Below are 22,533 nucleotides of genomic sequence, written 5' to 3' on the forward strand. Positions count from 1 at the left end.
AGACTGCAAAGATTACAGTTACCACTTTCAAAAACTGATAAAAAACATAGTGGGATTAACTGATATCGGTTTCCAATAACGACTCGCCAGAGCCAATTTCTCCACCTTTCGTGTGAAAAATAGAAAATGGACCAACGAGGAGGGAGCAAAACCCTTTAGGAGCTACAAATACACGGATATGTGGCAGTCACCTTAGGAAAACAGAGTCAGATCTTGGTCAACGTTTACATTTGTTCTGCTTAGCTCACTTCCAGTTTAAGATGCATTGTGACGCATGAACCTAAACACTGAAATGAAAACCCCACAGGAGACTAAAACAGGCAGTTCCTGTGCCATTGTTCATTTAAAGCTGTTATTGTACACAGAGCGGTGCAGACACGCAGAGGTGGGCACGCCTTTTGATGACAGGAAAGTCGTTACAAGAGATCTGGTTGTATGGAGCATTTCAAGGATCTGGACTCCTTTTTACTTGTTTAGTCATTTGCCGAGCCTCTTAGATACAAACATGGCTGAAAGACTATGCCATTCGGTACATTAACAGACATTACAAACATTATGAATAAACATCTATTTGTCTACTTTGCGAGGAGGCGTCGGCAGTCTCCCAGGTAGGCAGATGATATAAACATATTCTGGTCGCTTTCATTCCTCCTCGGACAGGCAAACTATTTTACAAGGCCTAACGGCTGTAGGAAAGACAGGTAATATTACCAGAGTTGCTCTTGTTGGTTCTCACTCCAAAAAAGGCTACTATTTAGAATACCATGTCACCATTAGCCCACCTTTCCACAGAAGGAGAAAGTGGAGAACTTGGGGCCCTAGGTGATAACAGTATGCAGACCGCACCTCAGCTTTCTCCCCATCACTCACTTCCTGTCTGCACTTTCTTGAAGACATGTACGCAGGGACAGATGCTAAAAACTCGACAGGGAAACTAAGCCCTTAAGTTAAATAAATGGGAAAATACAGGCGGAAGTGGGGAAAACGTAACTAAAAAATAACACAGGCTTAGAAGCTTTTGATTTTAGCCATGCTGCACAGCACATCTCTGCTCTCTAAACATTGCAAAGTTTACCCTTCCTTTCCAGATACTACTTTATCCTTTATTTTTCTCCAATATGATATTTTTTTTTCTTATTGCTCTGCTCTCTGTATACCTTTAAAGTGCTCTGATACCGGTAAGGGTCATGTTCACGCTATATAAAAGTATCAAAATAAATAAAAATACATACCAGATATTGTGCAGCACGGCTAAAATAATTTTTTTTTTTAATGTCTTTGAAGTGGCCATATTTTAGATCGATAACGAAAAGAAGAGAAAAAAAAAGCGGTTTTAATTTTTTTTTTTTTTTTTTTAAAGTGGGTGGGGAAACAACCAAGGGTAGGGAAATAACACGGAGTGGCAGATACAATGAGAGGGAGTGGCAGATGCAATGAGGTGGAAGCATACACGGGGCAAAGGGTGAGAAAGCAACACTGGAGGGCAAAAGCAACACAGGGGACAGGCAGAAGCCACACAGGGGACAAGCAGGAGGCAGAAACAACACGGGCACAAGTGGGAGGAAGACGGCTACACAGAGGGAGAGCAAAGTGGAGCAGTGGGGCATATCGGCAAAAAAAGAGCAACATGGAGCATGTGGCGGTGGGGGGGTAGAATATGTGCAGGAAACCAACCACGAGTGGGAGCACAACATACAGAAAAAACACAGACAGAGAGCAACACAATGCAGGCAGTGAAAAGTACAGGAGGGAACAGACGGAAAACATAGGAGGGACAATGGCACTATGTTGTAGAACAATAGACAAGTCCGGATAAACAAGCACTGGCAACACCATTAGGTCTGGTGTGCTGGCAGGATAAGGCAATTTTTTTTTTTTAAAGGTTTTTCTTATTGGAAGTAAATACCACGAAAATAAAAGGGAAAACATATATATGCTTACAATTATAAAAATATATATTTAAAAAGCAACCTTTTTGTTTTTTTTTTTAAACGAAGAAGCCTTTCAGGTCTGCCATGCACTTCATCATGTTTTGTAAAGGTGTCAATTAGAAACCACCACTCAACCAAACACTAAAATTGCAGGCAGCTACAATCTTACAATATGATCTGAACTCTATGTAACAGCAACTGTAACAAGCATTAGTAAAGCCAACAGATTTCCCCTTTGGGACCTATTGGCTTTGCCTATGGTTTTTAGCTCTGTTTTTTAGCATAAGTAGAACGTAAACAAAAAAAGAAAAGCAATTATGTACGACACGTCCATTCAGCTCATTTTGTAGGCAAGCACAACATGCATAGCATGCCTACAAAATGACTTGCACTCTTCTTTTTTACTTTTTTATTGACCAATCCTAGATGGGTCAGTAACTAAAAAATTAAAAAAAGAGTGCAAAATCTTTTTTTCTTTTTTTGATGCATGGGAGGAAACAATATGGAGGGTGCCGGTAGGGCACGAGTGAAGAAGGAAGCAACTCCAGGGTGAATGAACAAAAAGGCACAAGCAACATGGAGGGCGGGTGGTATTATCACTGAGTCTGGGGTGGGAAAGCAATACAGATTATGAGGGGAAGCACCATAGGTCAAAGAGGAAGGTGGAGCGTAAGGGGAAGAGAAGCACATGGTCTACAGATAGGAACATAGAGCTGCTGGGGAGAAGCAATGCGGTGAGAGAATCAAGGTGAGGATAAGCAAAACATGGAGGGGAAAACCACACCGGCCAGAGAGAGCAATATATAGTACGTGGGGGGGGGGGGGTAGAGAACAAGGGAGACAGCTGGAAAGAACGTGCACTCTCATGGAATGCTTAACCAAAAGGAAAAAAGTAGTTCTTCAAGACGGAGCAGAGAAGGACACAAGTAATGCATCCATCCTCCAGAAGTGGGGGAAACACATGATGAAGTAAAGCCCACACAAGCTGACAAATTAAAGGCAAGCAAAGGAAAGTGACAATAAAGCTAACCAATAGTAAGCAGTAGGTGGGCTCCAAGCCCACTGTAAGCTGACAATAGGTATTTTCGCTAACAGACAGATTTAGCGGTTTGGTCGGCGAAACCTATAAAGAACAACCATTGGCATAGCCAATAGGTCTCGCCTTTGGGACCTTATAAGTGTTTAGTTATCCAGCACAATATCCTTGGTGCAACAAAATCAACTGTTGCATGGCTAAACACTTATAAGGTCCCAAAGGCGAGACCAATTGGTTATGCCAATGCTTGTTGAAACTCAGGAGCAGCAACAGTGTTGTGGTGTCATCGGGGCTTTAAGTGGAAGCTTTTTCAAGATTATATACAAACCATAGTTGCTGCTTATTTATCTTATGCACCTAACAACCATTAACAAAGCCAATAGTCCTGACTTGTTGAGTTGTATCATATATTTGGATGGAGTGACAGAAACAGTAAAATACAAGTCTGGTGGCACACTATGGAAAGCACAGATATTTCGCTTACATGTTTTTAAGCCACGCCCCTAATTACTTTGGCCACGCCCCTTTGAGAGACCCCCTAGTTTTTTTCATCCCAATTAAAGCCCTGAGCATTGGCATAGCCAATACCTCTAACCTTTGGGAACTTTGAAGTGTTTAGCCATGCAGCACATTCCTAAGCGTCCACCAACGGAAGATCCATTTTGGTAGGTATTGCTGACAGAGCTATTATGCAGTCCCAACACAAAGGTTACAGTATGTGTGTTGATTAAGGAACTGAACTATGACCAGGATGGAACAGTCCTCACAAGAGAGCACAGTGTTGAAAAACGAATAGTTTCTTACCTGTCGGTGTAGTTTTGCAGCTTGAACATCTTTCTGGATTCACTATGCTGTGCATTATTCCGCGATCTTGTGGTTGGGTCCGGATTCGTAGTCTTTTCTTTGTTTTTTTGGTTTTTTTTTGTAGCCCAGGTGGGCGGCGACGACCCACCATTTGGTGCACCTCCCGTGACGTCGTCGTGCTTCCTGCGGAAGTCCCACCTTTGGGGCGCCATCTTCGGGTTCTTTTTTCCTTTCCCTTTGTTTTTTTTTTTGTTTTTTTAAACCCTAGGCGATTGATTAATCTTTCTTGTCCATTTTTCTGTACGTTTTCATTCCTTTTGATCTTTTCTATTTACCCCCTCTTCCTCCAGCCTCATCTTCCTGGCGGAGGTGGGTGGGTTCGCTAGTGAATCCAGAAAGATCTTCAAGCTGCAAAACTACACCGACAGGTAAGAAACTATTCGTTTTGCAGCGTGAATCTTTCTGGATTCACTATGCTGTGCATAGACTTTGTAGCGGTTTTCCTAATTTTGTGGCGGCTGGGTGGAAGATGAGCGTTGGTCGTTGAAAATGTGTTGAAGCACCTTCTGTCCAACCTGTGCTTCCTTGTTCATCTGAATGTCCACGCAGTAGTGTTTCGTGAACGTGTGCACAGATGCCCAAGTTGCCGCGAGACAAATGTCCTGGATGGGCGTGTTCGCCAGGAAGGCAACGGTGGCCCCCTTCTTCCTTGTGGAGTGAGCCTGAGGCCCTTCCGCTAGCTCCTGTCCAGCCTGTTTGTGGCAGAATTGAATGGTGAGGGCAATCCATCTAGCGATGGTGCCCTTAGTCACTGGCCTACCCATGAAGCTAGTGGCGAAGGACACAAACAGCTGCTTCGACTTCCTGAGATCCTTGGTTCTCTCAATGTAGTGCATCACCGCTCTTCTTGCGTCGAGGGTGTGCAGGGCCTTTTCTGCGTTTGAAGTCGGGTTTTGGAAGAAACTTGGTATCTGAATACTCTGATTCATGTGGAACGCCGACACCACTTTGAGCATGAAGTGTGGGTCCGTCCTCAGGACTACCCTGTCCTTGTGAATTTGAATGTAGGGTTCCTGTAGCGTTAGTGCTTGAAGCTCGCTCACTCTGCGTAGTGAGGTGAAGGCCACTAGAAAGGCCGTTTTCATCGTCAACATTTGTAGTGTGGCCTTGTGAATGGGTTCAAACGGTGCCTTCATGAGCTCCGTCAGAACTACGTTTAGATTCCATGCCGGCGGCGGCAACCTTTTCGGAGGGGCCATTCTTTTTGCTCCTTCCATGAATCTCTTCACCACCTGCAAAGTGAAGAAACTTCCACCCTTTTCACCTCTGGTGTATGCAACGATCGCCGCTAGGTGTACCCTTAGGGAGCTCGAGCAGAGGTTACTCTTTAGAAGGTGTGTGAGGTACCTCAGTACTGTTGAGTCTCTTCTCATTCTGTTTTGCAGGCCCTTCTTCCTGCACCACACAGTGAACCTCTTCCATTTTGCGCTGTATCATTTGAGTAGTTGGTTTCCTTGCCTCCCGTAGCACTCGCATAGTGCTCGGCGGCAATCTTAGGTGTGCGAACTCTAGGTCCTCAGGAGCCATGCCGCCAGGTTGAGGGTCTCTGGCACCGGATGCAGGACCTCTCCGTTTTGCATTGAGAGCAGGTCCTTTCTCATCTCGAACCTGTATGGGTTGCCTTGCGCCATTTCTTGAATTTGTGAGAACCATGTCTGCCTTGCCCACTGCGGAGCCACTAGGATCATAGTCATGTTGCTGGTTCTGCACTTGTCGAGCACTCTGTGCAATAGGGGTATCGGTGGAAAGGCGTAGGCAAATGTCCTCGACCAGCTTATCCATAGGGCATTTCCCTGGGATTGCTGATCTGGTTGCCTGGACGCGAAGCTTTGGCATTTTGCATTTTGGCGTGTTGCAAATAGGTCTATTGTGGGAGTTCCCCATCTCCGGAAAAGCTTCTCCGTTTCCTGGCCATTGAGCTCCCACTCGTGCGATGCCGAGGTCTGCCTGCTTAGCCAGTCTGCCTCCACATTGTCCTTCCCCGGTAGGTGAATTGCCAGTAGATCTATCCTGAGAGGTATGGCCCATCTCCAAATCTCCTGAGCCAGCGAGGAGAGAGGGAACGACTGTGTCCCCCCCCTGTTTGTTGATGTAGAACATTGCCGTGGTGTTGTCCGTTTGAACCAACACCCTCTGGTTGTACAGGTGCCTCTGGAATGCCTTCAGGGCTAGCAGGATTGTTTTCAACTCGAGGTAATTGATATGGCGAACCGCATCTGCTGGAGCCCACAGACCCCTCACTCTGAGGTTGTCCATGTGCGCTCCCCACCCCTTCTGCGATGCGTCCGTGGTAATGGTCATTGTTGGGTTTGGTGGTGTCAGGCTTCTCCCTGCTGTCATGTTGTCTCTGTTCCACCAAGTTATCTCCTCCTGCACTGCGTGCGTAACAACCACTAGATCCTCCCAACTTCCGTTTGCTTGTGACCATTGCTGTTGTAGCCATTCCTGGAATGGTCTCATGTGCAGGCGTACATTCGGCACCAGCTGGATACACGACGCCATCATCCCCATCATCTTGCTCACTGACCTCACTGTCAGACCTCGCCCCTTCTGGTAGAGCCGTGTCTCCTTCAGCAGGGCATCTGTCCTCCTGTCGCTGGGCACCACTGTACTGTTCAGGGAGTTGATTTTTGCCCCCAGGAAAATCTTCACCTGCTCCGGTTCCAGCGATGACTTCCCCCAGTGAATCGAGAACCACAGATTTGTGAGAGTGTCTGTTACGCGTTTTGCGTGCCTCTCGCGTGAGTTTGCCTTGACCAGCCAGTCGTCTAAGTAGGGGTAGACGTGTATTCCCTGCCTTCGTAGGTGGGCCGCGACCACCGACAGGCATTTTGTAAAAACCCTTGGCGCCGATTTTAATCCGAAGGCCAGGGTTGTGAACTGGTAGTGTTCCTGGTCGATGTTGAACCTTAGAAGGCTCTTGTGTCTTCTGTTTATTGGGATGTGCAGGTAGGCATCCTTGAGGTCCACGGTGACCATGAAGTCCCCGTCTCTTATTTGGGGCCGTACCTCCTGCAGCGAAGTAATTTTGAACCTTTGCGTCCTGATGAACTTGTTTAGGTATCGCAGGTCCAGGATGGGTCTGAGGCTTCCGTCTACTTTCGGGACCACGAAGTAGTTTGAGTAGACCCCCTTGTTGCGTTCTCTGAACGGCACTGCCTCTATGGCTCTCTTTTCTAGAAGTTTCCGTGTTTCTTCTCTGAGTAGGTCCAGATCTTGAGCCGATCTCGGTCTTCCCTTTGGCTTTCTGTTTGGCGGTTTTTTCTCCAAATCTACGCAGTATCCGTACTGCATGATGTTCAATATCCACTTGTCTGTGGTTATACGCCGCCACTCCTGAAGGTAGAACCTCAGTCTTCCGCCTACTGGTGTTGTATGCTCGTAGGCCTTTGATCCTTCTCTCCCCCCCGATGTTACTGTTTCGCGCCTCACCCTTGCGGGCATGTCGAGGGTAGGCGTCCTCTTGCGTGCTGAGTCACTTTGATGAGGGCTGGTCACCCCCTCTCCTCCTCTGGCCACGTCCGTTCCCTCACCCGCGAAAGGACTAGCCCCGAGGTTGGTACTGCCAGTTTTGCTTCTGTTGACCTTGTCCGTGACTTTCACCCTGCTGACCCTGCTGGAACGTCTGGTGCGACGGCCCCTGCTGGCTTCCTCCCCTACCGTAGGGTCTCCTCGAGGGATTGCCTCGCCTTATTCCCCTCAGCTGTAGGGCCCCCATGGACCTCGCCGTTTCGTTTTCTTTTTTCAGCTGGGTGAGCTTCTCGTCTACTTTTGCTCCGAACAGTGTCTCTCCGTTGAAGGGGGTGCCAAGGATGTTGTTCTGCACCTCCGGTTTGAATCCCAAGATTCTTAGCCATGCATGCCTTCTCTCGGTGACCCCTATGGCCATGAGTCTTGCTGAAGTCTCTGCCCCGTCCAACGCCGTCTTTATACAGGAGTTGGCGATGTTTTTGCCATCGTCTACCAGGTGTGAGGCTCTCTGGCGGTATTCTTCGGGGAGGTGCTTTACTAGCTCCCCCATCTCGTCCCAGTGCTGGTACTGGTGTCTATTGAGGAGTGCATTGGAATTCGCCATGCGCCAGTGCATTGCGGCGTTCCTCTCGACTTTTCTTCCTGTGAGGTCTATCCTCCTGCTCTCTTTATCAGGTGGTGGGCCCGAAGTTGCTGGTACGTTTGCCCTTCTCCTGGCCGTTGAAGCTATGATGGAGTCGGCGGTCACGCTACCTTTGATGTAAGGGGGGTCCAGGGAAGAGTGCTTATACTTCTTCTCTGTCCTGGGCGTGATCGACCGGCAGGTCGCTGGTTCCTTGAAGGCTTCTCTTCCCTGATTCATCACACTTTGTAGCATGGGGAGGAACTGGCTCCTTGTCTGGATGGGGAGCAGGGTCTCGAGGAGAAAATCGGCTTTCGGCTTCTCCTCGTTGAGTTTGACGCCGAAGGCTGTCGCTGCGCTCCTGACCACCATATTGTACACCCCGATGTCGTCGGGTGGCGAAGGCCTCGAAGGGTACGTGTCCACGGGCTCCTCCGGGTTTTCGGTGTCGAGATCCTGCCATTCGATGTCGTGGCTGGTAGATGGCGCCGAGCCGTAGAACGACTGTTGGTCTTCTTCCTCGGCTTCTCCGTCATAATGGGTCTCGTCTTCCTCTTCGAGATCCCTTGTTAGGCCCTCGGTGTCGAATTCGTCCTCGACGACGTCCGCCGATGAAACCGTTGGAATCTTAAATTCCTTCATCTTGGCGTCGAACTCCTTCTTCCTTTGAAGGATGTTCTCCATTTCAGCCTCGAGCCGCCTCTTCTTTTTCTCCATCTCGGAGATGCTTTCGGCGTCGCCCGCGGGTCTTTTCGACGAAACTTGCGTCGACGTCGACCGTTCTTTCTGCGTCGATCGCCCCGTTTCCTGGGTTGTCTTCGACGACCCTTGCTTTTCGGCGTCTTTCGGCACCAGGGAGTCCTTTTCGAAGGATCCGCTCGGCCTCTTGTCCATGGTTCCCCCTTTGGTCGTCGAAGTTTTCGGCGCCGGGGCTCCCTTCGTGGACTTAGACTCTGATTTTCTCGAGTCACCCTCGTGTTTTCGAGGTACTTTCTGTTTTGCGCTCGACGATTCTCTTACCTAGTCTTCTTTTTTCTTGTCGGTCTCTATGACCGTGAAGTTTTCGGCTGTCTCGGCGACGTTGTCCTCGTCGTCCGTGGAGAGGCCCAGATCGTAGAGCGACGGGGCCTTACCCTTGCCATCCATGCTGGCGTTGGCTCTTCTCTGCCGATCCCTCACCCGGAGCGTATTCGGCGCGAAGGCTGAGCAGGCGTTGCAGTCCTTACTCTGGTGTTCGACCGGTAGGCAGAGGTTGCAGACCGGATGCTGGTCCTTCTGCGCGAACTTGTGGTGGCAGTTTGGGCAGAACTTGAATGGCGTCTTGTCCATTGCGCTCAGGGCCTCCGAGTGCGCATTCTCCAAGGTCGTCGAAGAAAAGGGCGCTGAACCTCCTTTCTTCGCGCTCCTGATGAAATCTCTTTCTTTCCTGTGATATCTTCTTAGTATTTATCGACGAAACTCGCTTTTCTTTCTTCTTCCTTCGATTGTAATTCTGGAGCTTCCCAATGACGATCCAGACCCAACGGCGGAAAAAAGAATCTGAAGATGGCGCCCCAAAGGTGGGACTTCTGCAGGAAGCACGACGACGTCACGGGAGGTGCACCAAATGGTGGGTCGTCGCCGCCCACCTGGGCTACAAAAAAAAAACCAAAAAAACAAAGAAAAGACTACGAATCCGGACCCAACCACAAGATCGCGGAATAATGCACAGCATAGTGAATCCAGAAAGATTCACGCTGCAAAAATTGGATTCTGAATATAGCCGTAGCTGCAGCCTTCTGCCTCGCAGCCTGGCTTCTGAGAAGAGCTTTGGCAACTGGCACTCATTCTTCTACAAATTAAGCGCTGCTCCAGGTGACTTCTGGGACAGGCAGTTCCTGTGCAAGCATTTGCTAAAGTCCAGAGAAAGGTCAATCCAAGGCAGATGCGGGTGAGATAAAGTCACAGGCAGACCAGGTACAGGACATATAGATAACTTTAGTGCCAGTACAAAGAACTGGTGCAGTACTGGCATCAGCGCAAGCTTCACACACAAGCACAAACACACACTAAAGTAGAGCTGACCCCTTGAAGACCACACGCAGCCAAGGCGGCTTTCTTATTAGATGTGCTGCTCACATTTTAACGCCGAGCCCCTCCCTGACAGTCGCGCTCCAGGAGGCATGCATTAAACAGGATCACTTTGAACCAGTGGTGATGGAACGAGTTCCATAGTGGATCCCCAAGTCATGGGGATTGTGAAAAATCCAAGGTCACACATGGAGCCGATCCAGCAGGAGAGTGAGTGATAGACATGTGCTCTGTAGCTGGTGGTGCATTTTGGAGCGCGCACTGTCATAAGTGTATTACTAAAGCATGGTGTCGTATGTACCGCACTGTCTTTTACAGACAGCACATTTTCCATTGACAGGGCCACTAAATTTGAAAAGATGTGCAGTTTCACTGGTGCACAAATTACTGTTTACAAATCGGGCAGGCAGGCAAGCAGAAAGACGGGGAGACAGGCTAGCAGGGAGTGATTCAAACGGACAAGTCGATAAGCAAAATGTCATGGTGAACACCTTCCAAACACTGTAGACCTGCAATAATACGCAAGCATGCTGCAGTGAACACGTCCATTTTTTTGCGGAATTGACCACGTGCAACTGACTTCCAACACCCCTCTGGCTACAGTAAATTCCCAGATAAGGGAGTGATGTTACCTATAAGGACCCGGGCATGGTGAGCGTCGATGCACATGTAGAGAGAGTCCTCGTGCTGCCCGGCCAGGGAGGGCTCTGCAAACCACAGGAGGGCCTTGCAGAAAAAGAGGGTGGCTGTTGGGGCCATGCTGCTGAAGCGCGAGCTGCGGGCGTCCTCTGCGCTGTGTCTGGTCCTTGCCTGGCTCCTGTACTTTGTTACTGTGTCTTCTTGGCGCTTTGTGGGTAGGTGACTTCCTCTGCTGCCTAGCCTCAATCAGTGTTGTCTGCCCGTCTCCTATGTTCTGCTGTCTGCTCCCTTTGCCCTGCTGCCTAGCTAGCTCCTATGCAATGCTGTCCACTCGCCTTCTGTGCTCTGCTGCCTGTTCCCGGTGCTCTCCTGCTTGGTCGACGAGCTCTGTTGCCTGTTCCTCCCCCCTAATGCCTGGTCGTTGTGCCGTCACTTGCGCTCTGTTGCCTGGTTCCAGTGCTTTGTCGGCTGGTCCCAGTGCTCTGTCGGCTGGTCCCTGTGCTCTGTCGGCCCACTGTACTAGGTTACCTGGTCCCTATGCTATTTTACTTGGTCTCTGTGCTACGTTGCCTGGTCCTTGGTCTCTGTGCTACGTTGCCTGGTCCTTGGCTCTGCTGATTGGCCTCTGTCTTGTGCTTTCTTGTTCTGCTCTACTGTATGGTCCTTGTGCTCTGCGTGTGGTCGCTGTGATGCGCTCCCTGTGTTCTGCTGCTTGGTCCTTTTGCCCTGCTGTGTGGCGTGTGTGGCACGCGCTGCTCTGCTCTCTGCTTGTCTGTGGCTGGTGCTGCTGGCCAAGCTACTGGGCGGGGATTGGAGGGATATCAGTGTGAGTGAGGAGGTGTGTGATCAAAGGGTGGTGCTTGACCAGCCTCACTTACTACTAGCATGCGCTGAAAAAAGACAACAAGCACTGGTCTACGGGAGGGGGAATGTGATGCGCAGCACTCCGGTCCCTGCCAAGCGGAGCCAGGCAGCACAGCCACGCCATCCCCACAGTGGCGGGCCAGACCAAAGGCTATCTGTACTGCGCAGGGCTTATACAATGGAGAGTGTCCCTACCATTCGGCACGGGGAGCCCTGTGGATTGATACATCACGCCACAGAACACAGCCCTGTTCACACTTTGAGCTCTCGATTTGGAACGGATAGCATGGACAGCACCTGTAGCTCGCGAAAACAAGCTCACAATAGCACGTGCTCCTGCCCAGTGGCGTAACGAAACTCGAACCCTCCCCTCCAGAGTACATACTGCCCCCCCCTTAGACTCCGGACCCATTCCGACGCTCTCAGGCCAGGGGCCGGCCAGTGCAAGAAGGGAACCCCGAAGGTCGCCCCCGCACCGCGTGGGCTGCAGGGGCTTTTGTTAAGCCACTGCTCCTGCCAACAACCGAGCGACGCCACGCAGTAACGTACCACGCATAAACAAGCGCTCGCCATGACGTTTGGCATGTTCTGTCGTCCCACTTGGACGGCCTCGCCTGCTAAAAGGTTTCTTATCTTTATGGGGCCATGTGTTTGGCCCCATAAAGATAAAGCTTAAAGCCCTTTAACGAAAAGACTTCAAAACGTTAAATCTCGCCAGCGAGACTGCGCATGTGCGCAGCCTACGCTAGCGAGACCTAAAAAAGAACAATTGATGGACAGAATGCAGAACAATGTCATACATTAACCCCAGTACAGATATTTGGGCCTAAATCCATCGTTTCTTTGCTCACCATGCCATTCCAGTTTGGAAACCGAAAAAGAAGACAGGAAATATTTAACCATGTAACTGGGCACCCAATGTGCAGTCTAAATAGGTAGCAGTTATTTAAAGATAAAATAAAAAGTGCACTTTGAACCAGCTTTATCACTGTAGAAATGTGCACAAGCTTTGTGCAGTCCCTCAAAGTGAAGGAAGCCAATGGGTTTAGAGGGCTGACCCACTAACCCCTGCTGTATGCTGTGGTGGGAGGAAGCAAAATCAATAAAACCCCTTCTACTTGCACATGCCCACACTATACCCATTGAATCCCACCTCAGAAGGACCATCACTGCCTTCATTCCATAGTTGGAATGGGATTCCTTTCAATCCAAGTCAAAGCAGCCAACATGTCAGCAAACAGCATTCCCTTTTCAGCTGGAGTATACAAAAAAAAAACTTAACAAAATTTCTGCTTTTTACCAAGATTAAAAGAGTGAAAGTTATATGACAAAAGGAGGGATGATCCCTTTATTCTGTACTCTTTGATTCCCCATCACTCTACAAGAAACCATACCTGCACAAGTCTCTTGTTCAGTTGAGCGACTCTCACTCTCCCTCAGTGCTTGGCAACTACAAGCTCGGCTTAAAACATACTCAGTTTCCTACTATGTCGCAGTTCTCCAGGGAGAATTTGGATACCTAACGGGAAATATTCGGGAGGGTGATCTCAACCGAAAGCCTTTCCTGCTTTCCTCCTCACTCTCAAATTTAATGCAGGCCAGATGTAGAGGCTACCCATACAGCTCTGGTCCTCGACTGGAACAGACCTCCATTGCACAACAGAGATCAGGATGCCAGACGAGGTTCTCCTTTAGGAGGCAGGACCACTTTAGCTCCCCGCCACTTCAGTGTTTAAAGTGATGAATGTGTTCAGAGAAGAAGACTGGGAGGTTTGGCCTCGATTCATGTAAGCTGAAAGCAGCCTTACCTTAGTGCATACCTACAATTATACCTTAATTCTGGAGCTAAAAACATTGATAAAATGTTGCTGTAATTAAAAATATGCTTCTGTACTGTAAGTAATTTGTGGCTCCTTTCTATTTTTCACATTACATAATGTGGTGCACTAACTGTATCGTCAGCTTCATCACTCTCAGAATTTTAACATTGTACAGATCCAGTTTGACTGTGCAACTTTGTAAAAGATGCAGGTCTGTCAGACAATGTCACGCCGTAAGTGAAACTTGTTTTAGATCAGTGGTTATTAATCTGGGATCTGTGATGCCTTCTCCACAACTGAGTAGGAAATTGAATATTATTAGTAGAGTAATAAAGTATATATGCAAGTAATAAAACAAAAAGTGAACATTTTAGACGATCTGTAAATGTCAGGAATTTGAAACTTTAGGCTAAAAATTTAATTGGTATCCCTATGTTGATCCACGGCTGCAGTGCAAGTACTGAAAATGCAATCTAGTATGCATAAATGAATGCCTCACATAAAGCACTGATAAGTGCAGACAAAAAAGAAGCATGCTCTAGAAACAAAAAAAGAAAGTGATATTTGAGAGTCTAGCACATCGTTTCATTTTTCAGAAAAAAAAAACCTTAGTTTTGAACATCTCCAACCTTCCCATTAAGCTTTCGATGTTTCTATGGTTTCCATGTACTTATGAGTGACACTCAACAACCAAATAAGTGACACTAAGAGTGACACTCTCATGAGTAAAAACCAAGCTATGACGTCCATGAAAAGAGGTGAATATCAGAAATTACACAATTTTGAGAACCTCGAAAAAGATTCTGAAACTACTGCAGCGGAATGAGCAAGCAGCCCACATGATCACAAAGTTCTGTTTTGTCTCTTTTAATCCAGGTGTACTTTGCACATTGGGTTTTGTATCATGCTCATTCTGTGTGATAGGAAAAAGAGAAAAATGTAAGTTCCTGCATGCAAAGCACAGGGCGTGTGACAATAAGCTTCCACTGGGTGTGCAATGTACAACTTTTCATATGATGTGAAACTACAAACCTATAAGCTGTCACAGATATTGTGACCTTGCACCAGCAAACGGTGCGTGACTACAAACTATCAGATGCTGTGTGACTACACAAGTTCACAGGGTGCGTAGAAACAAACTTCACAGGTTGTATGACCACAAACCGTTGCTGCGTACGTGGCAGCCATCTTTACCAGAGAAACATTTCGGAGGTTCACAGAAGCTGGCATCTGCCACCCGGATTTGTAACGACTGGCGCTACTGTCATTTCACCATGTTCCGTGCCATATAGCACTAGTACGGACTGCAACGTGCCAATACTGACCCAGGCACAGGTTTTTGTAAGCTCAGAAGGTCCGAAAGGCGAGTACTCATCACGATCATGCCTGTTTCACACACTACTGACACTATTGCATAATAGTCCACGCCACACAGCGTGGGAAGTAACATTTTAAAATATAGTGAGTACATTAGCTTTAATAAACATTTTAGAGCTCATTACCATTAGACAATTGTGCACCACTTGTCTGTCACACTTATGTGTCTCAATATAAAGAGAATGACACACAAGGGAGGTGAAGGGCAATTACTCAGCGACAATGCCCTTTGAACTGTTCAATAATGCTTTTACAACATGGTAAATGGAGGAGAGTGGAATCTAAAAACTTCCCCTGAGGCTTGAAGCTAATAAAGCTCTTTTGCCTACCCCTCTTGCTAATAAATGGTGACTGGCAGACACTCGGCATACCGTCACGTTCGCTGCCTTCAGAAGCTGCACTCTGGTGGAAAGCGGGCCTTTATGACCATGAAAGCCCTTCGTGCAAGTGAACCAATGACCTCCAATGCAGGGCGACCATCCTGTTGAATATTTTAATATAACAAGTGATAACAAGAGTCCTAACACAGAACCTAACAAGGTGGCGCTGGAGTCTGCTCCTGCTGGAGCGCTCTGTGGCCAGGGAGACACTTCCCTCCACCTCTCTAACTGCGCAGTGTTTGTTTCTCTCTTGTTGTGCTAATATTAATCAATCCAGTCTGAGTCAGCTGAGCCCAGCCCCCCTCGGCGCCTCCTGCCTGAGGTGAGCAGTAAGCTACAGGCACAGGCTGTATTATACAATGAATACTGTCAACAAATCAATCAAACAGACTTTAGGTGGGATGAGTCAGCAGCAGAATCTTGCAGCATGACACACACCAGAGGCTGTCAGATTCAGGTTTGTATCAATGATCATCATGATCCTGCTGCTGCAGTCTCGGCGAGGACTGTGCGACCTCTGGTCACTCAATGGAGGGTCGTCAATGAGGCACGGTGGCAGCAATTAAACTTGAGACCGGGCACAAGCAGCGGTGCAGGCACTCACCAGCAAACTAAAGAGACTTAACTCCCGCACGCACCGCAGCCTGCCTCACTCAGACAGTGACGTCCTGTTGCTGGCAATCGGACACACTGACTATGAGTGTTGCACTCACGTGCTGTCGTGGCCAGCCCGGGCCAAGTCTCAGCAGCAGCTGTCACAAATGCAGCAGCGTAGCTGGGCCCCGAGGCTGGTGCAATCCACTCCTGGGATATTCGGATGAATTTGTCAAAGTATACCAAGGCAGCACTACACAGCAGTAGTGTAGTCATACACTCTGTCAAGGCAACATGGATGGGACCGCTCAATGAGAGTGCTTCTATAGGACGGCGCTTACAACGCTCCCCTTTGGCTTGTGATTACCTCAGTGCCACGGTTGGCAAAGGGGTGCTATAAATGTGTATCTTTCCATCTTAGTGTGGCGATGCGGACCATCACACTAAATTGCATTAGTCGAACCCCTGATGCGTGGTACTTGGCGGGGCTGGTCCAGAGACGTCAAACAATTAAGAACCAGTGCTTTAGATCTAACATAATTCTGAGATATGTACGGGAGTAAAAAATACTTTTTCCATCAGTGATACATTTCTTTCACCACTTCCAGCGTTACATGTGCCTCACAACCTTGTTACTAAATGAAAAAAAGTGCAACAGCAAAAACAAATGAAGGAAGGCCAACAATAGTAAAGCAAAAGGGGCAGTGTAGGCAAATAAAAACCAACAATCCCACGCTAAATTCAAAATTGTGGCTGGGTGGCAATATACATTCCAGATCTAGGAATAAAAAAATGTTTTAAAAACAAACTTACTGTTCCACAGGAATTTGGGCCTCCATTAAACAAAGTGCATGACATTCGAACGACCTCTGCTTCCATCTTCCTTAATCCTGGGAAGACATCCGGGTGCAGAGGATTTGTCCAAGCAAACTGTCCATATGCCTAGATAAAGACGACACATACAAGTATTTGTTTCTGCAAAGGTGCTTTGAGAATTGTGTTGTACATTGCATATAAATGTATTGTTACTTTAGACAATTTAAAAGGCAAATGCTACTTACCAGTATGCATCTGTTGTTCTTGGCATGTAGAGCTGCAGATCTACACACTGTGCATAGATCGCCATCTGGTGTTGGGCACGGATGTTTGCAGTTGTTTTTCCTCTTGTAAAGACTTTGGAAGTCACGAGGTCTGTGACTCCTCCCTTGGATCGTATTGCGCATGGGCTTCGGCTCCATCCTCAGATTGTTTTTCGCCAGCAGGGAAATGATGAAGCGTAGTAATAAATAGTGAAGATGCCCATGTGTGTGGTATCTAAATAAGATAAACTGTAACAGAGAGGTAGCCGGGGAGGCGGGTGGGCGTGTGTAGATCTGCAGCTCTACATGCCAAGAACAGATGCATACTGGTAAGTAGCATTTGCCGTTCGAGGCATATGAGCTGCAGATTACACACTGTGCATAGATTATATAGCAGTACCCATCCTTAGCGGCGACCACCAGTATCTGTTGCAGTGGTTTGAAACAATGTTTTGAGTACAGCCTGGCCCACACGAGCTTGTTGCTTAGTTTGCACATCTACACAATAGTGTTTTGTGAAAGTGTGCGATGTTGACCATGTAGCTGCTTTGCAGATATCATCTAAGGGGATGTTCCCTAAGAATGGCATGGAACGAAAAGTTTCTTACCTGTCGGTGTAGTTTTGCAGCTTGAAGATCTTTCTGGATTCACTATGCTGTGCATTATTCCGCGATCTTGTGGTTGGGTCCGGATTCGTAGTCTTTTCTTTGTTTTTTTTTTTTTTTTTTTTGTAGCCCAGGTGGGCGTCGACGTCCACCATTTGGTGCACCTCCCGTGACGTCGTCGTGCTTCCTGCGGAAGTCCCACCTTTGGGGCGCCATCTTCGGGTTCTTTTTTCCCTGTTTTTTTTTTTTTTTTTTTTTAACCCTAGGCGATTGATTAATCCTTTTGTCCATATTTCTGTACGTTTCCACTTCTTTGATCCTATCCATTTCACCCCCTCTTCCTCCAGCCTCATCTTCCTGGCGGAGGTGGGTGGGTTCGCTAGTGAATCCAGAAAGATCTTCAAGCTGCAAAACTACACCGACAGGTAAGAAACTTTTCGTTTTGCAGCGTGAATCTTTCTGGATTCACTATGCTGTGCATAGACTTTGTAGCGGTTTTCCTATTTTTGTGGTGGCTGGGTGGAAGATGATCGCTGGTCGTTGAAAATGTGTTGTAGCACCTTCTGTCCGACCTGTGCTTCCTTATTCATTTGAATGTCCACGCAGTAGTGCTTTGTGAACGTGTGCACAGATGCCCAAGTTGCTGCGAGACAAATGTCTTGGATGGGCGTGTTTGCCAGGAAGGCAACTGTGGCCCCCTTCTTCCTTGTGGAGTGAGCTTGGGGCCCCTCCGTTAGCTCCTGTCCAGCCTGTTTGTGACAGAATTGAATAGTGAGGGCAATCCACCTAGCGATGGTGCCCTTGGTCACTGGTCTACCCATGAAGCTAGTAGCAAAGGACACAAACAGCTGCTTCGACTTCCTGAGTTCCTTGGTTCTTTCAATGTAGTGCATCACCGCTCTTCTGGCATCGAGGGTGTGCAGGGCCTTTTCTGCGTTTGTAGTCGGGTTTTGGAAGAAACTCGGTATCTGGATACTCTGATTCATGTGGAACGCCGACACTACCTTGGGCATGAAGTGTGGGTCCGTCCTCAGGACTACCCTGTCTTTGTGAATTTGAATGTAGGGCTCCTGTAGCGTTAGTGCTTGAAGCTCGCTCACCCTGCGTAGTGAGGTTATGGCCACTAGAAAGGCAGTTTTCATCGTCAACACTTGTAGAGTGGCCTTGTGAATGGGTTCAAACGGCGCCTTCATGAGCTCCGTCAGAACCACGTTTAAATTCCATGCCGGCGGCGGCAACCTTTTCGGGGGTGCCATTCTTTTGGCTCCCTCCATGAATCTCTTCACCACCTGCGAGGTGAAGAAACTTCCACCCTTCTCACCTCTGGTGTAGGCAACGATCGCTGCTAGGTGTACCCTTAGGGAGCTCGAGCAGAGGTTACTCTTTAGAAGGTGTGTGAGGTACCTCAGCACAGTTGAGTCTCTTGTCATTCTGTTTTGCAGGCCCTTTTTCCTGCACCACACCGTGAATCTCTTCCACTTTGCGCTGTAGCACTTTCTTGTAGTAGGTTTCCTTGCCTCCCGTAGCACTCGCATAGTGCTCTGAGGTAACCTTAGGTGTGCGAACTCTAGGTCTTCAGGAGCCATGCTGCTAGGTTGAGTGTCTCTGGCTCTGGGTGCAGGACCTCCCCGTTTTGCATTGAGAGCAGGTCTTTTCTCCTCTCGAACCTGTACGGATTGCCTTGCGCCATTTCTTGAATCTGTGAGAACCATGTCTGCCTCGCCCACTGTGGAGCCACCAGGATCAGAGTCATGTTGCTGGTTCTGCACTTGTCGAGCACTCTGTGCAACAGGGGTATCGGTGGAAAGGCGTAGGCAAATGTCCTCCACCAGCTTATCCATAGGGCATTTCCCTTGGATTGCTGATCTGGTTGCCTGGACGCGAAGCTTTGGCATTTTGCATTGTGGCGTGTTGCAAATAGGTCTATTGTGGGAGTCCCCCATCTCTGGAAGATTTTCTCCGTTTCCTGGCCATTGAGCTCCCACTCGTGCGATGCTGAGGTCTGTCTGCTCAGCCAGTCTGCCTCCACATTGTCCTTCCCTGGTAGGTGAATTGCCAGTAGATCTATCTTGAGAGGTATGGCCCATCTCCAAATCTCCTGAGCTAGGGATGAGAGGGGAAACGACTGTGTCCCCCCTTGTTTGTTGATGTAGAACATCGCCGTGGTGTTGTCTGTCTGTACCAACACCCTCTGGCCGAACAGGTGTCTCTGGAATGCCTTCAGGGCTAACAGTATCGTTTTCAACTCGAGGTAGTTGATGTGGCGGACCGCGTCTGCTGGAGCCCATAGACCCCTCACTCTGAGGTTGTCCATGTGTGCTCCCCATCCCTTCTGCGATGCGTCCGTGGTAATGGTCATTGTTGGGCTTGGTGGTGTCAGGCTTCTCCCCGTTGTTATGTTGTCTCTGTTCCACCAAGTTATCTCCTCCTGCACTGCGTGCGTAACAACCACTAGATCCTCCCAACTTCCGTTTGCTTGTGACCATTGCTGTTGCAGCCATTCCTGGAATGGTCTCATGTGCAGGCGTACATTCGGCACCAGCTGGATACAGGACGCCATCATCCCCATCATCTTGCTCACCGCCCTCACTGTCAGAACTCGCCCCTTCTGGTAGAGCTGCGTCTCCCTCAGTAGAGCATCTGTCCTCCTGTCGCTGGGCACTACTGTACTGTTGAGGGAGTTGATCTTTGCCCCCAGGAAAATCTTTACCTGTTCCGGTTCCAGCGATGATTTTCCCCAGTGGATGGAAAATCCCAGATTTGTGAGGGTGTCTGTTACGCGTTTTGCGTGCCTCTCGCACTTCTCGCGTGAGTTTGCCTTGACCAGCCAGTCGTCCAAGTAGGGGTATACGTGTATTCCCTGCTTTCGTAGGTGTGCCGCTACCGCCGACAGGCATTTTGTAAAGACCCTTGGCGCTGATTTTAATCCGAAGGCCAGGGTTGTGAACTGGTAGTGTTCCTGTTCGATGTTGAATCTTAGAAGGCCCTTGTGCCTTCTGTTTATTGGGATGTGAAGGTAGGCATCCTTGAGGTCCACGGTGACCATGAAGTCCCCTTCTCTTATCTGTGGCAGTACCTCCTGCAGTGAAGTCATTTTGAACCTTTGCGTTCTGATGAACTTGTTTAGGTAACGGAGGTCCAGTATGGGTCTGAGGTCTCCGTCTACCTTCGGAACCACGAAGTAGTTTGAGTAGACCCCTCTGTTGCGTTCCCTGAACGGCACTGTCTCTATGGCTCCCTTTTGTAGGAGTTTCCGTGTTTCTTCTCTGAGTATTGCCAGTTCTTGGGCCGATCTCTGTCTTCCCTTCGGCTTCCTGTTTGGAGGTCTTTTCTCCAAGTCCACGCAGTATCCGTACTGCACAATGTTCCGTATCCACTTGTCTGTGGTTATACGCCGCCACTCCTGAAGGTAGAACCTCAGCCTTCCGCCTACTGGTGACGTATGCTCGTAGGCTCTTGAATCTTCTCTTCCCCCTGATGACACTTTTTTGCGCCTCACCCTTGGGGACCTTACGAGGGTAGGCGTCTTCTTGCGTGCTGAGTCACTTCGAGGAGGGCTGATCGCCCCCTCTCCTCCTTTGGCCACGTCCGTTCCCTCTCCCGCGAAAGGACTGGCCCCGAGTTTGATATTGCCAGTTTTGCTTCTGCTGACTTTGTCCGTGACCTTCGCCCTGCTGACCTTGTTGGAACGCCTGGTGCGACGTCCCCTGTTGGCTTCCACCCCTACCGTAGGGTCTCCTCGAGGGATTTCCTCGTCTCATTCCCCTCAGCTGTAGGGCCCCCATGGACCTCGCTGTCTCGTTTTCCTTCTTGAGCTGGGTGAGCTTTTCGTCCACCGTTGCTCCGAACAGTGTCTCTCCGTTGAAGGGGGTGCCAAGGATGTTGTTCTGCACTTCCGGTTTGAATCCCGAGATTCTTAGCCATGCGTGCCTCCTCTCTGTGACCCCTATGGCCATGAGTCTTGCTGAAGTCTCTGCCCCATCCAACGCTGTCTTTATACAGGAGTTGGCGATGTTCTTGCCTTCATCCACCAGGTGAGAGGCTCTCTGGCGGTATTCTTCGGGGAGGTGCTTTACTAGCTCCCCCATCTCATCCCAGTGTTGGTATTGGTGTCTATTGAGGAGTGCATTCGAATTCGCCATGCGCCAGTGCATTGCGGCGTTCCTCTCGACCTTTCTGCCTGTGAGGTCGATCCTCCTGCTCTCCTTATCCGGAGGTGGCCCCGAAGTTGCTGGAACGTTGGCCCTTCTCCTGGCCGTGGAGGCTATGATGGAGTCTGCGGTGACGCTACCCTTGATGTAAGGTGGGTCCAGGGAGGAGTGCTTATATTTCTTCTCTGTCCTGGGCGTGATCGACCGGCAGGTGGCAGGCTCCTTGAAGGCTTCTCTCCCCTGGTTCATCACGCTTTGTAGCATGGGGAGGAACTGACTCCTAGTCTGGATGGGGAGCAGTGTTTCGACGAGAAAATCGGCTTTCGGCCTCTCCTCGTCGAGTTTGACGCCGAAGGCCATTGCTGCGCTCTTCACCACCATATTGTATACCCCGATGTCGTCGGGTGGCGAAGGCCTCGAGGGGTACGTGTCCACGGCCTCCTCCGGGTTTTCGGTGTCGAGATCGTGCCATTCGACGTCGTTGCTGGTAGATGCCGCCGATTCGTAGAACGACTGTTGGTCTTCTTCCTCGGCTTCTTCCTCATAATAGGGCTCCTCTTCTTCCTCGAGATCCCTTGTCAGCCCTTCGGCTTCGAACTCGCCTTCGACCTCGACGACGTCCGCCGATGAAACCGTTGGAATCTTGAATTCCTTCATCCTGGCGTCGAACTCCTTCTTCCTTTGAAGGATGTTCTCCATTTCGGCCTCGAGCCGCCTCTTCTTTTTCTCCATTTCGGAGATGCTTTCGGCGTCGACCGCGGGTCTCTTCGATGAAACTTGCGTCGACGTCGAACGTTCTTTCTGCGTCGATCGGCCAGTTTCATGGGACGATTTCGACGACCCTTGCCTTTCGGCGTCTTTCTGCCCCAGGGAGTCCTTTTGTAAGGATCCGCTTGGCCTTTTGTCCGAAGTTCCCCCTTTGGACGTCGAAGTTTTCGGCGCCGGGGCTCCCTTCGTGGACCTTGACTCAGTTTTTCTCGAGTCACCCTCGTGTTTTCGAGGTGTCTTTTGATTTGCGCTCGACGATTCT

At 49.0% G+C, this 22,533-nt stretch overlaps 1 protein-coding gene across 1 annotated transcript in view; it reads right to left on the reverse strand.

Moving 5' to 3' along the window:
- Positions 1-22,533, reverse strand: part of SGPL1 (sphingosine-1-phosphate lyase 1) — a 416,168-nt gene that overhangs the window by 188,270 nt on the left and 205,365 nt on the right. Inside the window, exon 6 of the mRNA XM_085607136.1 lies at positions 16,482-16,610. Coding sequence (XP_085463262.1) covers positions 16,482-16,610 — 129 coding nt within the window. The remainder of the gene's footprint in view (positions 1-16,481; positions 16,611-22,533) is intronic.

The sequence above is a fragment of the Triturus cristatus genome, chromosome 1_2 (assembly GCF_964204655.1).
Source record: "Triturus cristatus chromosome 1_2, aTriCri1.1, whole genome shotgun sequence".
In the NCBI taxonomy this organism is placed as follows: Eukaryota; Metazoa; Chordata; class Amphibia; order Caudata; family Salamandridae; genus Triturus; species Triturus cristatus.